This window comes from Erythrolamprus reginae, chromosome 9, assembly GCF_031021105.1.
Source record: "Erythrolamprus reginae isolate rEryReg1 chromosome 9, rEryReg1.hap1, whole genome shotgun sequence".
Lineage (NCBI taxonomy): Eukaryota > Metazoa > Chordata > Lepidosauria > Squamata > Dipsadidae > Erythrolamprus > Erythrolamprus reginae.
In genome coordinates this window covers 57,292,055-57,309,458 of record NC_091958.1, presented here as the reverse complement: position 1 = coordinate 57,309,458, position 17,404 = coordinate 57,292,055, and the positions used below count along the sequence as shown (strand labels likewise).

The window sequence follows — 17,404 nt, the reverse complement described above, 5'->3', positions numbered from 1 at the left end:
GAGCCAAAACCTTTTCAAATACCCTGTTCAAATAAGCTGTTTGCTTTTTCAACCTTCTTCTCTTTCTTTCTTTCTTTCTTTCTTTCTTTCTTTTTCTTTCTTTCTCTTTCTTCCTTCCTTCTTTCTTTTTTCTTCTTTCTTTCTTTCTCTCTCTCTCTCTCTCTTTCTTTCCCCTTTTCCTTCACAGTATCCTAGGTATGCATCTTTTTGGGTGCAAATTTGGCTTAAGAACAGAGACGGGAGACACCATGCCAGACCGAAAGAACTTTGATTCCCTGCTGTGGGCCATTGTCACCGTGTTTCAGGTAAGGTCCTTCAGATGCCCGGGGTTTTGGGGGGGGGCAGAAACTGTGGGTAAAACATCCCCAACCTTTCAAGGTGACCCTGCAATGGCTTCATGAAGGATCCCCAAAGATATCAGCTTCACTATTCCAGAAGTCAGCATGGGGGGGGACTTTCCTTACTCTTGGCCCACTGGTGGGTCAATTGTCGGACAATTGTCAATTGTTGGTGGGTCAGTTGGAAATAATTCCAGAAAACTGAAGATGCGCCTTTTGCAGCCTGTTATCTCCAACCTCCAATATGTAGGTCAGCATTACAAATCCCATGCTGGCAGAGGGGAATTGTGGGAGTTGAAGTCCACCCCTGGCCGAGTTTTAAAAGACGGCTTTAGAAGATTAAAATCCCTTGAAAATTCTCTGGAAAATAGGAAAAGTGCTGAGTCTCTCTCCCCTTCAAGCCCCCCCCCCCCCCCCGGATAAACAACCACCAAGGATTAAATAATTGACTGCTGGGAGAATCTTGACAGCTGCTTCGTGTCATTTACGCTGTCACTCTGTCCCGTCTAATAGAGAGGCTGGGGCTGTTTTCCTAGCAAAGTCTCGCAGTCAACTAAATTAGGTGCAAAAAAAGAACAAAGCTAAACTCAATGCTTCTTCTCAAGGTCAGTGGAAGCTGCATTATCAAGTCCAGGGAGATGCCACACTTCTCCCCTTCCTCCTCCTCCTCCCTTCCCCTCCTCTTCTTCCTCCTCCTCTTCCTCCTCCTCCACCTCCTTTTCCAGCTCATTCTCTTCCTCCCCTCCTCCTCTTCCTCCCCTACTCCTCATCCTCTTCCTCTTCTTCCTCCTCCACCTCCTCTTCCCACTCGTCCTCTTCCTCTCTTCCTCCCCCTCCTCCTCTTCCTCTTCTTCCTCCTCCACCTCCTCTTCCTGCTCTCCCTCTTCCTCCCCTCCTTCTCTTCTACCACCTCTACTTCCTCCTCCACCTCCTCTTTCCACTCTTCCTCTTCCTCCCCTCCCCCTCTTCCTCTTCTTCCTCCTCCACCTCCTGTTCCCACTCTTCCTCCCCTCCTCCTCTTCCTCCTCCTCCTCTACTTCCTCCTCCACTTCCTCTTCCTGCTCTCCCTCTTCCTCCCCTTAATAGGAAAGTGAACCCAAGAACAAGGGGGCACAATCTGAGGTTGAGTTGGGGGAAAGATCAGAAGCAACGTGAGAAAATATTATTTGACTGAAAGAGTAGTAGAGGCTTGGAACAAACTTCCAGCGGACGTGTTTGGTCAATCCACAGGAATTGAATTGAAACATGCCTGGGATAAACATAGATCCACCCTAAGATAAAATACAGGAAATAGATATTTAGATATTTTTTAAATGTTAGATTTGCTCATTGTACACCGTTTTATTATTGTTGTGAGCCGCCCCGAGTCTGTGGTGAGGGGCGGCATACAAATCTAATTAATAGTAATAATAATAATAATAATAATAATAATAATAATAATAATAATAATAAAAATAATAAATAGATGGACCGTGAGGTCTTTTTCTGCCATCAATCTTTCTATGTTTCTAGTGAATAAATAAGCATTGGGAAAAACGTAGTGAGCCCAGAAAAGAGAGACGTGAGTTCAGGTTTTCTTCCTGTCCCACCTGCTTCTTTCAGATCCTGACTCAGGAAGACTGGAACGTGGTCCTCTACAACGGAATGGCCTCCACCTCCTCCTGGGCTGCTCTCTACTTTGTGGCCCTGATGACCTTCGGCAATTATGTCCTCTTCAACCTCTTGGTCGCCATCCTGGTAGAAGGTTTCCAAGCTGAGGTGAGGGATTCACGAAGGGCTGGTTCAGGGTGGTGGTGGTCTTGAGTGGACTCCGCAGACCTTAAAGGTGTCCAAAACACGTTGAGTTGCAGCTCCTTATTTATGAATGGTGTGGTCATATCGTCATAACATCTTATATACTAGGGACCTTGGAGTCCTAGTGGACAACCATTTAAACAGGAGCCAGCCTTGTGCAGCAAAAAAGCCAACACAGTTCTAGGCTGCATCAACAGAGGGAGAGAATCAAGATCACATGAAGTGTTAATACCCTTTATGAGGCGTTGGTAAGAAGGCCACACTTGGAATATGGCATTCAGTTTTGGTGGCTACAATGAAAAAAGGATGTTGAGACTCTGGAAAGAGTTCAGAGAAGAATGACAAAGAGGATGAGGGGACTGGAGGCTAAAACCTAGGAAGAACGGTTGCAGGAACTGGGCATGGCTAGTTTGATGAAAAGAAGGACCAGGGGAGACATGATAGCAGCCTTCCAGTATCTCAGGAGTTGCCGCAAAGAAAAAGGAGTCAAGCTATTCTCCAAAGCACCTGAGGGTAGAACAAGAAGAAATGGGTGGAAACTAATCAAGGAGAGAAGCAACTTTGAACTAAGGAGAAATTTCCTGACAGTTAGAACAATTAATCCGTGGAACAGCTTGCCTCCAGAAGTGGTGAATGCTCCAACACTGGAAGTTTTTAAGAAGATGTTGGATAACCATTTGTCTGAAGTAGTGTAGGGTTTCCTGCCTAGGCAAGGGGTTGGACTAGAAGACCTCCAAGGTTCCTTCCAACTCTGTTATTGTTGTTGTTGTTGTTGTTGTTGTTGTTGTTGTTATTATTATTATTATTATTATTATTATTATTTAACCAGCTTCCCACTCTGATGACTTCTAAATAAGGTGACTACATGTCCAAAAATGTTTAGTTAGGATGACCTATTTCAAACTCTTTTCATCAGAACTCACAGAGAGCTGTGGGGTTTATTGTCAATGTGGAGAAGATCACTTGGATACGAATGTCCAACTGCACTTCCTGGAGAAGACCTCCGTATGAACGTGTCCTTCAGAAAACTCTGCCCTACTTGTCCCGGCCAGAGCTGTTAAAGTTTTCCTTTTCTGACATCTCTCCAAGATGAATCCAGAGCACCGTTTGGGTTCCCAGCGAGAGTTATGTCCCCGTTTCAGTCTTGGAGATATAACCCATCACATCGCATGTCATCAGGGAGCTTTTATGAAGTTGTTAGCATATGGAAATGACCTTGGGGGCCTTACCTGCGGTCAGTCTGCTTCAGCAAAGAAGGATGGCTCAGAGAGGGGCTTTAATCACAGGCAAGAGAGGGGAATGTTACGAGGTTTTCCCAGCTCAGTAAGAGCCGAGGGGCCATTTACCGTCTCCAATGGCCCAACTGCCTTTCTCAGCAGGATGAGAAATCGCTCTGCTCTTCAAGGCACAAGTCCTCAAGGAACGTCAGGGGAACCTCACACAAAACGGGGGTGGCGTGCCTGCCCAGGATGCTGAAATAAGATTGTGTCTGTCGTGTGCTCGTGTGTTGTTGTGGTTGAAGCTGAAGTAGTCGTTGACAGGAAGGACGTTGTAGCGGATGATTTTATGGGCTACACTTAGGTTGTGTTTAAGGCAATGTAGTTCTAAGCCTTTTAAACCTAGGATTATAAGTCTAAACCTTTTAAACCTAGGATTATAAGTCTAGTAGCGTAGGGGATTCTGTTGCGAGTGGAGGAGGGGAGGGCTCTTCTCGTAAAGTATCTCTGGACATTTTCTAGGGTGTTTATGTCCGAAATGTGATGTGAGCTCCAGACAGATGAGCTGTATTCAAGGACTGGTCCAGCGAAAGTTTTGTATGCTCTGGTTAGTAGTGTCAGATTGCCGGAGCAGAAGCTACGTTTGGTTGGCTTTGGTTCAGTTGCTCTCCTGGTGACAGGTATGGTTCTTCCCATCCTAAGCCTGTCTTTCAGCTTTTCCAGGAAGATCTTTCTTTGGAATCCCTCCACGAGAAAAGATTTTGCTCGGAGAAATCTCCTGCGTCTTAACTCGGGCTGATTGGATTAAAAATGGCAGCAGCAGCAGCAGCATTGACCAAAGGCTCCATTAAATTTAGTCCCAGCCTCCGGCAAATTGACTGCAACCGCGGTGACACGATCCTTCCTTCCTGCCCTTTCCCACCGAGAGACCCCGCGTGTCTTCATTTCACCCTCTGCTACCCATCTGCTCTGGGCCAATTTGGCTGAGAATTCGGCCTCTGGTTGGCTCCCGTCTGGGGAGGGCGGCTGACAACGTTATTATTGCCTGAGCCTTTCCCAGACCCTCGTGCACGGTGGGGCTTTTGCGAGCTCTTGATTTCCTGCTCTCTGCAATCGGCTCTGGCAGCTTCGCCGCCTTCAGCCGCTCCGAATCTGCTCTTTTCATCATCAGAAGAAAAGGTAAGTTAGAGATCAGGCTCATCCAGAGGTCCCTCTTCCCTACAACGTGGCCCGTTGGGTCCTCTTGGGAAACTTCCGGGCAGGGCTGCTAAGGCAGTGGTGGTGCCATTGAAGGCAGCGTTCAATGACAGAGTTATTAGGGACCTTGGGGGTCTCCCACTCAAGACCTCCCTAATTCTCAGGGCCATTGGCTTTGAGAGAGGCCCAAGAACCACATCTACCCATCACAGGTGAATTCTAGCCTGTCCCTCCGGGGCTTCCTCTCCGACAATGGGTGATAAAAGAAGCAGAATTGGTGCAGAAGACAAAAATGGAAAAATACTGTCAATTCTCTCCTAGCTCATTTTGGTTCTCTCTCTCTCTCTCTCTCTTTCTCTCTCTCTCTCTCTCTTTCTTTCTCTGCCTGTCTCTCCCTTTCTCTTTGTTTCTTTGTTTCTTTCTCTCTACCTCTTTCTCTCTTTTTCTTTCTCTGTTTCTCTCTCTCTTTCTCTCTCTCTTTCTCTTTCTTTCTTTCTTTCTCTCTCTTTTTTTCTCTGTGTCTCTCTCCCTTTCTCTTTCTCTTTCTCTCTCTTTCTCTCTCTTTCTCTCTCTCTTTCTCTTTCTTTCTTTCTCTCTCTTTCTCTTTCTTTCTCTCTCTCTCTCTCTCTTTCTCTCCATTAAGGTATTGAATATATCCTGAGCCATGATGGTAGAACCATGATGGCAGAACAAAAGAGGGAAAGTTGGAGGCTACAAGGAAGGAGAGCACCCCGAGAGGACACAAGCTGCAAAAGGTTAGGTATTGAGTAAAATCTAACCTTTTGCAGCTTGTATGCTCTCGGGCTGCTCTCCTTCCTTGGAGCCTCCAACTTTCCCTCCCTTGTTCTGTCATCATGGTTCTACCATCAGGGCCCAGGATATATTTTACAACCACCAAAGGAGACGATACCAGAATGTCCATCTCATGAGCCTCTCCAACCTTAGCAACTTTTAACGCTTGCAAAGTTCAACTTCCGGAATTCTGCTGGCTGGAGAATTCTGGGAGTTGAAGTCCAGAAGCCTGAAACTTGCCAAGGATGGACAACCCCACCACCACCCACCACCCACGCTATATGGCTTGAAGGAATGTCATTAGGGCCACCTGCCCCAATGCACTCTGCTGTGACCAGGGAAGGGCTGCAAAAAGTTTTACTACCACACTGTGGGCGTGGCTTATTTTGTGGGTATGGCTTGCTGACCATGTGACCAGGTGGGAGTGGCTTGATGGTCATGTAACCGGGGTGGCTTAAAGATCATGTGACTGGTTTAGAGTTGGCCAACTAGACTCACTCACCTCAAGGGTTAGGGTTAGGGTGCCTGGCCTCTCCTCAAAGAGAGACAATTTTTCCATCTATTGACTATTACTGAACATCCGAAAGATACTACTTAATTCTATGTATAAATGCCCTATGTGTAAATACATATTACACACAGGCACACAAAAATATACATTATCTACTATACAAAGTGTATGTACACACAAATGCACAGCTCTTCTAAAATTATTCAACCACATTTACTGTGAAAGGAAAAACAGACCCAGAGCCCAGAAGGTGGAAAAAAAATTCAGAATTTTTCTACCGATTCTGCGTACTTGACCGTACACTGGTTGTGACCCAGAGGAGCCCACTGTTCCTGTGCTTTGCACCAGTGCCTGTTCTGGGCCAGGGTCCCTCTGGACTCCCGGTGCTGCAGAGCCAGCCTCCCAATTTTCTCCACATCTGTGCTCGGAGATAGCCATGGCAGCTGGCAGAAGAGGTGGGCACGTTGTTCTCTGGGACAGTAGCCCAGGATTTCTGGGAACACGGTAGCCCTCTCCGCCAGCCAGGGTTTCATTTCCTTCTCTTCAATGGCTTTTCCCTAAATAAGCCACGATAATAACCGAGGCCACCAATCAGGAGCAGTTCCACCAGCCCCGCAGCTGTGTATCCATGGCTCCTCTCCTGATCTCCATTCATCCGCCCATTCTCCAGCGTTCTTGGCTCCGGCTTCTCTCCCAGGGCTTGGGGCTGGCAGCCACCATCTGGAAACATTTGGCCACTCAGCTGGTAGGAGGAAGCCTCTTTTCAAGAGAAGCCTTGAGTCCCCATTGTTTCTGATGGCCTGAAGACCACATCTAGAGTACTGCATTCAATTTGGGCTAGAAAAAGTGCAGCAGAGAGCAACCAGAATGATCAAGGGGCTAGAAACCAAGACATACAAAGAGAGGTTGCAGGAACTGGGCATGGATAGTCTAGCCAAGAGCAGGGCCAGAGGGGGACATGATAGCAGTCTACAAATACTTGAGGGGCTGCCATAGGGAGGAGGGGGTCACATTGTTTTCCAAAGCCCCAGAGAGCCAGACAAGGAGCAACGGTGGGAAGCTGCCCAAGGAGAGATTCAACATGGAAATAAGGAGGAACTTTCGGACGTTGAGAGCAAATCAAAGCAAGTCTATGAGCCAGGGGTCTCGTTGAGGCAAGAATTGGTGGGCATCAGGGAAGCAAAGCTCCAAATATGAGGAGTGGGGGGAAACCCTCCTTTGCAGATGTGTGCACAAAAACACAACCCATTAATTTACTCAGCGATATAAGTTATTATTGCATAAGCTGTAATGAAGAGTTCTCGCCCAGATTTTCCACTCTCTTGGCCACATAAATGGCCTGATTCCATATATGGGCAGCCCCGTTCTCTCCTTGGCATAAATACCGTGGATAGTCTAAGGGTAAAATGTTGGGGGTTAGGGGGGGGACACTACAGAGTCCGGTAATGAGTTCCACGCTTCGACAACCCGATTACTAAAGTCGTATTTTTTACAGTCAGGTTTGGAGCGGTTAATACTAAGCTTGAATCTGTTGTGTGCTCTTGTGTTGTTGTGGTTGAAGCTGAAATAGTCTTTGACAGGCAGGACATTGCAGCATATGATCTTGTGGGCAATACTTAGATCATGTTTAAAGCGTCATAGTTCCAAGCTTTCAAGACCAAGGATTGAAAGTCTAGTTTCGTAGGGTATTCTATTTTGAGTGGAGGAGTGAAGGGCTCTTCTGGTGAAGGACCTTTGGACATTTTCAAGGGTGTTAATGTCTGAGATGCGATATGGGTTCCAAACAGGTGAGCTGTATTCGAGGATGGGTCTGGTGAAAGTTTTGTAAGCTCTGGTATTTCCTGTATTACATTTTCAGCAGAAGGCTCCCCAAATTCAAGGAAGGAGGAAAGGCTCCCCTAAATACAAGACCTCACAGGCAGGTCAAATATGCATGTTGAAAGAAAAAGGACGAACTCTTTAAAATCCTCACCGTCCTCCAAAAAAAAGCCCATGCCAAGAAATAGGCCAGTAATTGGGACATTTATGAAATTATACAGGGGGGGGGGCAGAGAGAAATCTGTTTTTGAATGCTCTAATATGCAGCAAGAGTAACAAGCTAGAACCGTGATGGCGAAGTTATGGCACGGTGCCACAGGTGGCACATGGAACCATATCAGGAGGCACCAAGGTGTTGCCCCCTGTGCAACTCCAGTGCACATGTGCCAACTGATGTTCAGTCTTCAGGAAGGCTGTTTTCACCCTCAACAGACTCTGGAGTGCAAAAAACAGCCCAGGCAAACTGTAAGTTCAGAAAAACGGACTTCCTGTTTGCCCATTGGGCTGTTTTTCACACTTTGGAGACTTCCGGGAAGCCCGAGGGTGAAAAACAACCCAATGGGGGGGGGGGCAGATACATAGCGATGCGTGCAAAGCGGGGGTGGCACATGTGTTCTGGAGACCTCACCTTCAAAATGATATTGACAAAATTGAACGGGTCCAAAGACGGGCTACAAGAATGGTGGAAGGTCTTAAGCATAAAACTGACCAGGAAAGACTTCATGAACTCCATCTGTATAGTCTGGAGGACAGAAGGAAAAGGGGGGACATGATCGAAACATTTAAATATGTCAAAGGGTTAAATAAGGTTCAGTAAGGAAGTGTTTTTAATAGGAAAGTGAACATAAGAACAAGGGGGCACAGTCTGAGGTCAGTTGGGGGAAAGATCAGAAGCAACGTGAGAAAATGTTACTTGACTGAAAGAGTCGTAGTTGCTTGGAACAAACTTCCAGCAGACGTGGTAGATAAATCCACAGTGACTGAATTGAAACATGCTTGGGATAAACATATATCCATCCTAAGATAAAATACAAAAAAGAGTAGAAGGGCAGACTAGATGGACCATGAGGTCTTTTTCTGCTGTCAGTCTTCTATGTTTCTATGTTTTTATGTTTCTAAACATGCCTGGGATAAACATATATCCATCCTAAGATAAAATACAGGAAATAGTAGAAGGGCAGACGAGATGGACCAGGAGGTCTTTTTCGGCCGTCAATCTTCTATGGTTCTAGGTTTCTATGTGCACCCATTCCCAATTTTGGCACACAAGAAGAAAAAGTTTTGCCATAACTGAGTTGAACATGGGATGAAGTCTCGTAGTAAATAAATGTCAATTTGAAAAGTCCCCAAACCTCCCTGTGGCTCAACAGGAGGAAGGCTCCTCGCATGCAAATAGACCTTGTGTTTTCCAAGGAGGAGTTAAAGGAAGGCTAAGCCCAGGAGCTGTGACATAAGTCTTTTCTTAAAATAAATGTTTACAGCTCCCAGCGACAAAGATTTGGGTTTCGTCTCCAGGCAGCTTCGTTCACCTGACGTAGTTGCAAATCAGCCGCCAACCGTTTTTCTTCTGTTTTATTTCGGGGGCCTTTCAGGGTGACGCCAACAGATCCGACACAGATGAAGACAAAACATCGACCAACTTTGAGGAGGAATTCGAGAAGCTGAAGGAACTCCATGCTTCTGGTGAGGAGAGATGGCCAGCTGGGGAAGGCATCCTTTGGGGGCTTCTCTTTCCATCCGAGGGGACAGATCAAAGCTCTGAACAGCCAGGTCAGGGGGGAGAGGTTGACTTTGGGAGGGTCATCAGAGGAAGCAAGAAGATAGGTCCAACCAAGACTTCACTACATGCCCCTCTCTTTCTTCCCCCAAGGAATTCTGTATTGTCCCTCAGAGAAATGGACAACCATTCGTCCATTGGGGTAGGCCAATGGGCAAACCAAGAGAAGAGCCAACTTGGGGTAGGCCAAGTTGGCTCTTCTATGACTTGTGGACTTCAACTCCCAGAATTCCTGAGCCAATCATGCTAGCTCAGCTGGTCTAGGGTCTCCCGCTTGAGCAGAGAGGGTTGGACGAGAAGTGGTTCCAGATGTAGCTCCAAAAACATCTCCAGTTCTGGATGAGTTTGCTCAGAGATTGCTGAGTCGATCCGGTCTCTTCCTTTGCAGAAATGAAGATGTATTCCTTGGCCGTCACGCCCAACGGCCACCTGGAGGGCAAAGGCAGCATGCCCCCGCCCATCATCATGCACACCGCAGCCACCCCCATGCCCACGCCAAAGGGATCCCCACACATGGACGCCGCCTACCCGTTTGGGGACTCCAGGAGGGGCAGTAACGTCTCGGTGGACCCGATCAGCTTTGACCAGAAGTCTTTGGTATTTTCCCAAGAAGTGACCCACTTGGAAGGGATGGGAAAGGGGGAGGGTCTCCATTTGGGGCACGTACGTCCGGAGGTGGAGGAGAACCACCTCTTACCACACAGCTCCCAGTGACCAGTCAGGGCCCACAGGGTTGGCCTCCTCCGTGTCCCATCAACCAGACAGCATCAGTTGGTGGGATCGCAGGGGAGGGCCTTCTCTGTGGAGGCTCTGGCTCTCTGGAACCAGTGGCCCCCACCCTACTGGCCTTCTGGAAGGCCATTAACACCTGGCTTTGTTGGCAGACCTGAGGCCGTTGATAAAATAGGTACCAACTTGATCCGGCCACTTAAGGATGGATGGGGGGGTGTTAAATGGGTTTTGGGCTATTTTATATTTTCTTTGTTGTACCCCACCCAGCCCAGAAGGAGTTGGGTTGCCTATAAATATAAACAATAAAATAAATACAGTGGTCCCTCTACTTCAGAATTTTTCTAGATAAGAACCGGGTGTTCAAGATTTTTTTGCCTCTTCTCAAGAACCATTTTGTACTTAACAACTCGAGTCCAGAAAAATCTCTCAGGAAATTTGATAGTGGCACGAAGGCCTGGTCAGTTTCCTGCCGTCCCCCCTTTAATCCTGGCCATCTCAGGCTTTTCTGGGCTGCCAGAGGAGCCTTTTGATGGTGCTTAAGGAGGCTTTGGCAGTCCAGAGCAAACGAAGCATTTCCCTTTCTCTGGGCACTTGGAGAGGGAACAAACCTCTGCCAGCGCCCAGAGAAAAGAAATGCTCCCTTCGCTCTGGGCAGCGACTCTCCTCCTCCTCTTCCTCCTCCTCCTCCCACCCAAATTCCGAGCTTTTCTTTCTTTCCTAATGGGTTTGCATGCATTATTTGCTTTTACATGGATTGGTATGGGCAAAATTGCTTCTACTTACAAACTTTTCTACTTACACGGACTCTTGTTCAAGAACGAAATTCGAGACATTAATTCAAGAACGAATTAAGTTCTTAAGTAGAGGGGCCACTGTAATAAAATGAATAATAGACACCTCCAGCAGAGCAAAGGGGGGAGGCCCTGGTGTTCCTTTGAGCGGGGAGGAGGAAGTCAGGCCCAAGTCTTCTCCCAGCACCTTCTGAAGAGGGGGCTTCTATGCTTTTTAAGGAGCCCCTGCCAAAGCCCTGACCCGGCCTCCTCCCTCTCCCAGTCCAGCCTCCGCAGCTCCCCCTGTGCCAACTGGGCCAGCCGCCACTCCAGCTGGAACAGCCTGGGCCGGGCCCCCAGCCTCAAGAAGAAGGCCCAGGGCAGCGAGCGGGAGTCCTTGCTCTCGGGGGAGGGGAAAGGCAGCACGGACGACGAAGCCGAGGAGGCCAAGCTCAGCACCCTCAGCCGGGGGGCCCTGCACCACCAGCCGGAGTCCCTGGATGGTCGAGGCGGCTTGGACCTGCCCGAACTCCTCCAGGTGCCTGGGGTGCACCCCCCGGTAGGCCTGCTGCCCCTGGAGTACCAGGACTGCAACGGGAAGATGCTGCAGGTGCCCAGCCAGCTCTACCTGCACCTGGACGGCCGCAAAGAGGATCCCTTCGACTACGACGACAGCATGGAAGACGTAAGTCCGGAGCAGACTCACCTGGAATGCAACCAGAGGGGGGCTGCTAAGGTGGAACGGGGACAGGTGCTAGTGGAGTCCAGCGCAATTATGCTAAAGCACCTGGGCAGGTAACAAAATCAGGGGGGGCGACACAGGTGCACCAGTGGAGTCCAGTACAGTTATGCTAAAGCACCTGGGCAGGTAATGAAATTGCAGGGGGGGACACAGGTGTGCCATTGGAGCCCAGTGCAGTTATGCTACTGCACCTGTCCAGGTGCTGTAGCATAATTGCGCTGGACTCCACTAGCACCCAGAGCCACGGGGGCGAGCACAGGTCACCGTTCCACCTTAGCAGCCCCCCTCTGGATGTAACCACTCCCACACTCCGAGGTCTGGTCCAGGGTGGCCTTTTGGGGGGGGGGGGTTGCCTCCTTTAAGGTAGGAAGGGAAGAGCCCACAACTGGTTAAAAGGAAATGACATTCCTACAATCCTCCAGCCAATCACCAGCTGCCAGCAGTTTGGCAGATCAAATCTCAGTAGGCTCAAGGTTGACTCAGCCTCCCATCTTTCCGAGGTGGGTCAAATGAGGATTGTTGGGGGCAAGAGGCTGACTCTGTAAACCGCTTAGAGAGGGCTGGAAAAGCACTATGACGTGGTATATAAGTCTAAGGGCTATTGGTCTTCCTTCCTTCCTTCCTTCCTTCCTTCCTTCCTTCCTTCCTTCCTTCCTTCCTTCCTTCCTTCTTTCCAAGTTGGGTCAAATGAGGACCCAGATTGTTGGGGGCAAGAGGCTGGCTCTCTGTAAACCGCTTAGAGAGGGCTGGAAAGCACTGTGAAGCAGGATATAAATGCTGCAAACCCAAACTTGCAAAAATTGGCCAGCCAACCCAGCCCCGGCCCCGGGTGCAAGCTGCCCCCGCCTGCCAGAAAGGGTCCTGGAGAGGGAGGCCTGTTGGGATTAAGGTTTCTCAAGGGGGCCCCCTTCTTCTTCCCCTCTTCCTCCCTTCAGAGCTTCTGCTACAGAATCCGCAAGAACCTGGAGCCCTACAAGCCCAAATGGTGCAAGAATCACGAGGACTGGTCCCTTTATTTGTTCTCCCCTCAAAACCGGTAAGGGCTCCTCGTTCTTTCCCTGGGCTGAACCCAGCAAGTCTCCACAGGTGGCACATGGAGCCATATCTGCTGGCACGCGAGCCGTGGCCCTAGCCCAGCTCCAACATGCATGTGTGTGCCGGCCAGCTGATGTTTTGCTTGCATAGAGGCTCCGGGAGGGTGCTTTTGGCTTCCAGAGAGCCTCCAGGGGGATGGGGAGGGTGTTTTTACCCTCTCTCGGCTCCATGAAGCCTTTGGAGCCTGGGGAGGGTGAAACATGATCCTACTGGGCCCACTAGAAATTGAGAAACAGGCCGTTTCCAGCCTCCGGGGGGTGGGGGAGGCTGTTTTTGCCCTCCCCAGGCATTGAATTATGGGTGTGGACACTCTCGCCTGTGCAGCAGCATGCACACACCATTCTTTTGGTGCCCAAGGAAAAACAGGGTTCGCCATCACTGGCATAGAATCTGTGGCCCCCATATCACAGGGGCTCCTTCAGGTTCCATAGGGGGGTTACCTGGATTTCCCTCGCAGGGCAGCTGTGGGGAAGAGCCCTCGAGCTAAAGATAAGGGGCTGCTAAATTTGGGGGCTGTGAGATGCTATAAATATCCAGGCATCCCAGACGGTCAGCAGCTCAGCTAACCAAAGGGGCAGGTGTGGGGCACTTGATGCCCTTTTCCTATTGGCCTAAAAGTAGAGGGATGTTTGGGATCCTGTGGGGCAGCTGACCAACCCCCTCCCCCCACCCCATCTTGCTTTCAGGCTCCGGTCCAACTGCCAGAAAGTCATTGCGCACAAGATGTTTGATCACGTGGTCCTGGTTTTCATCTTCCTCAACTGCATCACCATCGCCTTGGAGCGCCCCGACATCGACCCCAACAGCACGGTGAGCTCCCAGGTGTTCTGGCGGGGGGGAGCAGAAGCCTGACCCCCCCTTTCCCTGCCCCCCAGGTGAAGGCTGTCAGTCTTCAGGTTTTTGCTCAGCAGGAAGCATGTGCTGTCAAAACCAATCAGTTCCAGGGTGAAATGCTACCAATTCAGGTGTACCGGTAGAGGCAGTTGCCAGTGGTTCAGATAACCAGTACTGGTACCCATGCAAGGTTCTGCCTGGATGTCACCATTTTCTTTTTTTTATCCCTCTGCTCATGCATGAAGCCTTCTGCGCATGTGCAAAGGGTGAAGGTACCACAAGGGAAGGTACCATATGTTTTTTGGAGTATAAGACACACCTTAATTTTGGGGGAGGAAAATAGGAAAAAGAATCTGCTTGCCAGGTATCCATCTGGCCAGTGTCCTTAGTCTGGTCAGATTCAGCACATTGTTTTATCCCCTGGTTAGGCCTTTTAAAAAACCTTATTCGAGAGAGTAACAATGAAAGAGCTTGCGAGCCAGTAAGAGCTGGGAACATTGTTAGCACCTGGAAAGAAACATTCAAAGCAAGTAGAGCAATGGAAACAAACCCTGCAAAGACTTAGGGCTTGGAAAATATTCTTGGCAGAGAGTAACAACAAAAGAGCCTGTAAGGTAAAAGCTGGGAAGATCGTTAGCACCTGGTTAGGGCTAGAAAGAAACTTATTTGGAGCATGTTAGAGCAATGGAAACAAACCCTGCAAAGACTTAGAGCTTGGAAACATTCTTTGCAGAGAGAAACAATGAAAGAGCCTGCAAGGTAAAAGCTGGGAAGATCATTAGCAGCTAGTTAGTGCTGAAAAAACAGCTACATTCAGAGTATAAGATGCACCCTAATTATCAGCCTCTTTTAGGGAGGAAAAAGGTGCGTCTTATATCCCCTAAAATACGGTAGATGAATTATTTGGGGTAAATCTAGGTGTTTTCCCAAGGCCCAGGCTATCTGCTGACTCTCCACTCCGCTTCTCAAATTGACTTGGCTGAATGTCCCTGCAAATTAAAAACACCAACTCCCAAACCACCCAAACACCATTAAGCAGCTTCGGGCTGCGTGACTTGAACTCCAAACAGTGATTTTCATAAAAACCCTCCAAGGTAAACAAGGGAGAGAAAGGATTGGTCAGGATGACCCGCTTGGCGGGCTGAATTTAGGGGGGAACTGAGGAGGGTCTGCATGGAGATTTCCTGGGATTAGGAGTCGAGTCTTTGCCAGGTTGGATTTCAACTCTCTGGTTTCTCTCCGTTTTTTTACAGGAACGGATCTTCCTGAGTGTCTCCAACTACATCTTCACGGCCATTTTTTGTTGCTGAGATGATGGTTAAGGTACCGTTGTTGGCTCCCCTTGGATTAATATACAGCCAAAGTCAGTCCATCCCTTCGACTGAGTGGGAGGATAAATCTAGGAGGGACAATTGTCCACTTTATTACTTTCATTTAGGGGAAGGAGGGCATTCTTGGGGGAGACCCAAGTGTAAAAGAAATTGCATCCAAGAAAGTTTCCACTGCAGCAGCAAAGAGACGCGTGTCAATTTTTCTCGCACCTGGCAAAAAAGTTAACACCCCCCCCCACGTAATTTTCTGCAGTGGTGGAAGATTGTGGTTGGCTTTTACTCTTTGCAACGACCCCCTCCCCACCCCCTCCTAAGCAGTTCCGGTCCAGATTATGCCTCATTTCCAGTGAAATTAGATTAGATTTATTGGATTTATATGCCGCCCCTCTCTGTAGACTCAGGGAGGCTCACAACAATGGTTCTTGAGCTTCAATGTAACCTGAACATCGGTGCCTGGAAAGAGCCTGTCCCATTCTCCTCCTAGGTGGTGGCTCTTGGCTTCTTCTCCGGGAAGCACACCTACCTCCAGAGCCAGCTGGAACGTCTTGGATGGGATCCTGGTCTTTGTGTCTATCATTGACATCATCGTTTCCATGGCGTCAGCAGGAGGAGCCAAGATTCTGGGGATCCTGAGAGTCCTTCGGCTGCTGCGCACCCTGAGACCTTTACGGTCATTTGTTGGCGTCTAGAAAAGCAGGAAGCACCCGAGAGGATGGGATGGACGTGAATTAGATTGGATTGGATTGGATAGTGGAGTGGAATAGAATGGAATGGAATGGAGTGGAGTGGAGTGGAATGGAATAGAATAGAATAGAATGGAATGGAATTAGATAATACAATAGAATAGATTGGAATTGACTTGACTTGACTTGAAATGAATTGGATAGTGGAATGGAGTAGAGTAGCATAGAATAGAGTAGAATGGAATGGAATGGAATAGAATAGAATTAGATAATACAATAGAATAGAATGGGATTTACTTGACTTGAATTGAAATGAATTAGATAGTGGAATAGAATAGAATAGTGTAGAATAGAATAGAATAGAACAGAATAGAATATAATTTTTTTATTGGCCACACAAGGAATTTGTCCTGGTGCAAATGCTCTCAGTGCACATAAAAGAAAATATACGTTTGTCAAAAATCATGAGGTACAAGACTTAATGAAAAGTCCAGGTACAAATAAGCAATAAATATAGGAACCAATCAATATAAATTGTAAGGATACAGCAACAAAGTTACAGTCATTGGTGGGAGGAGATGGTGATGGGAACAATGAGAAGATTAATAGTGGTGCAGACTTAGTGAATAGTTGGACAGTGTTGATGGAATTATTTGTGTAGCAGAGTGAGGGCGATCAGGGAGAAAACTGTTCTTCTGGCCTAGTTGTTCTGTTGTGCAGGGTTCTACAGCATCGTCGTTTTGAGGGTCAGAGTTTGTGTCCAGGATGCAAGGGGTCAGTCAATATTTTCCCCCACCCTGTTTTTGACCCATGCAGGTCCTCCATGGAAGGCAGGTTGGCAGACATTGTTTTTTCTTTATCTCTCATTCTCCTCTGAAGTCCGTGTCGGTCTTGTTGGGTTGCAGAACCGAACCAGACAGTGATAGAGGTGCAGATGACAGACCCAATGATTCCTCTGTAGAACTGGATCAGCAGCTCCTGGGGGCAGTTTGAGCTTCTTGAGTTGGCGCAGAAAGAACATTCTTTGTGGTGCTTTTTTGATGATGTTTTTGATGTTAGGTGTCCATTTTAGGCCTTGAGATATGGTAATAACTTCTTCCTCAGGAAGAGCAGGTGAAACCCAGTTTCCCAGACCTGAACAAACAGTTAAGGAGACTGTCTTGATCCCGAAATAAACTCGAAATCTCTTCTCAGCCTTTTTCTCCATGACAAATTCTTTGGTCTGAGACCCTTGGAGGACTCTGGAGATTCGTTTAGAACTTGGGGAGATACAATTCGCCACTTGCAACTGACAGATCTATCCTCATGCCTCGTGCCCTTCCCATTGTTGGCTCTAGAGAAAAGGCTAAGCTGGTGCACTCCTGGTTATTTCCAAATTGCATCCAAGTGTGGTCTGGTGCTTTCATTAACTCTAGGCACCATGCGTATCAGTTGGTGCTTTGGGCAACCACCAGAGTGGTTCTGCCTATTTTGCTTTGAACTGAGCCTGCTTATTCTGTGGCGTCTCAACAGAAGGACAAAAGCAATGTGACCGTGAAGGCAAAAACTCGGTGTTCATTTTCCAGCAGTCTCTGACACGGGGCCCTGTGGCGCATAGATTAGCATGCATGTCTTTCCTATTTAGCAGCTCTAGGCATGGGCCTGTCTCAAAAGCCAGAGCACCCCATTCTTCCCAGCAGGTCGGAGAGAAAAGTTGCCCTTGTTTGCAGTAGGTTGCATTATCATGTCTGGGGCAAGAGAAATAAATCCCAGCATTTCAAGACCTTTTCAAAG

General features: G+C 48.2%; 1 protein-coding gene across 1 annotated transcript in view; it reads left to right on the top strand.

The window, feature by feature from the left end:
* CACNA1H (calcium voltage-gated channel subunit alpha1 H) overlaps positions 1–17,404 on the top strand; it is a 151,018-nt gene that overhangs the window by 109,977 nt on the left and 23,637 nt on the right. The window contains 11 exon segments of the mRNA XM_070761469.1: positions 188–305; positions 1,941–2,096; positions 9,260–9,350; positions 9,833–10,041; positions 11,230–11,631; positions 12,624–12,724; positions 13,470–13,593; positions 14,871–14,915; positions 14,917–14,940; positions 15,433–15,480; positions 15,482–15,618. Of these exon segments, the coding sequence (XP_070617570.1) occupies positions 188–305; positions 1,941–2,096; positions 9,260–9,350; positions 9,833–10,041; positions 11,230–11,631; positions 12,624–12,724; positions 13,470–13,593; positions 14,871–14,915; positions 14,917–14,940; positions 15,433–15,480; positions 15,482–15,618 (1,455 nt within the window).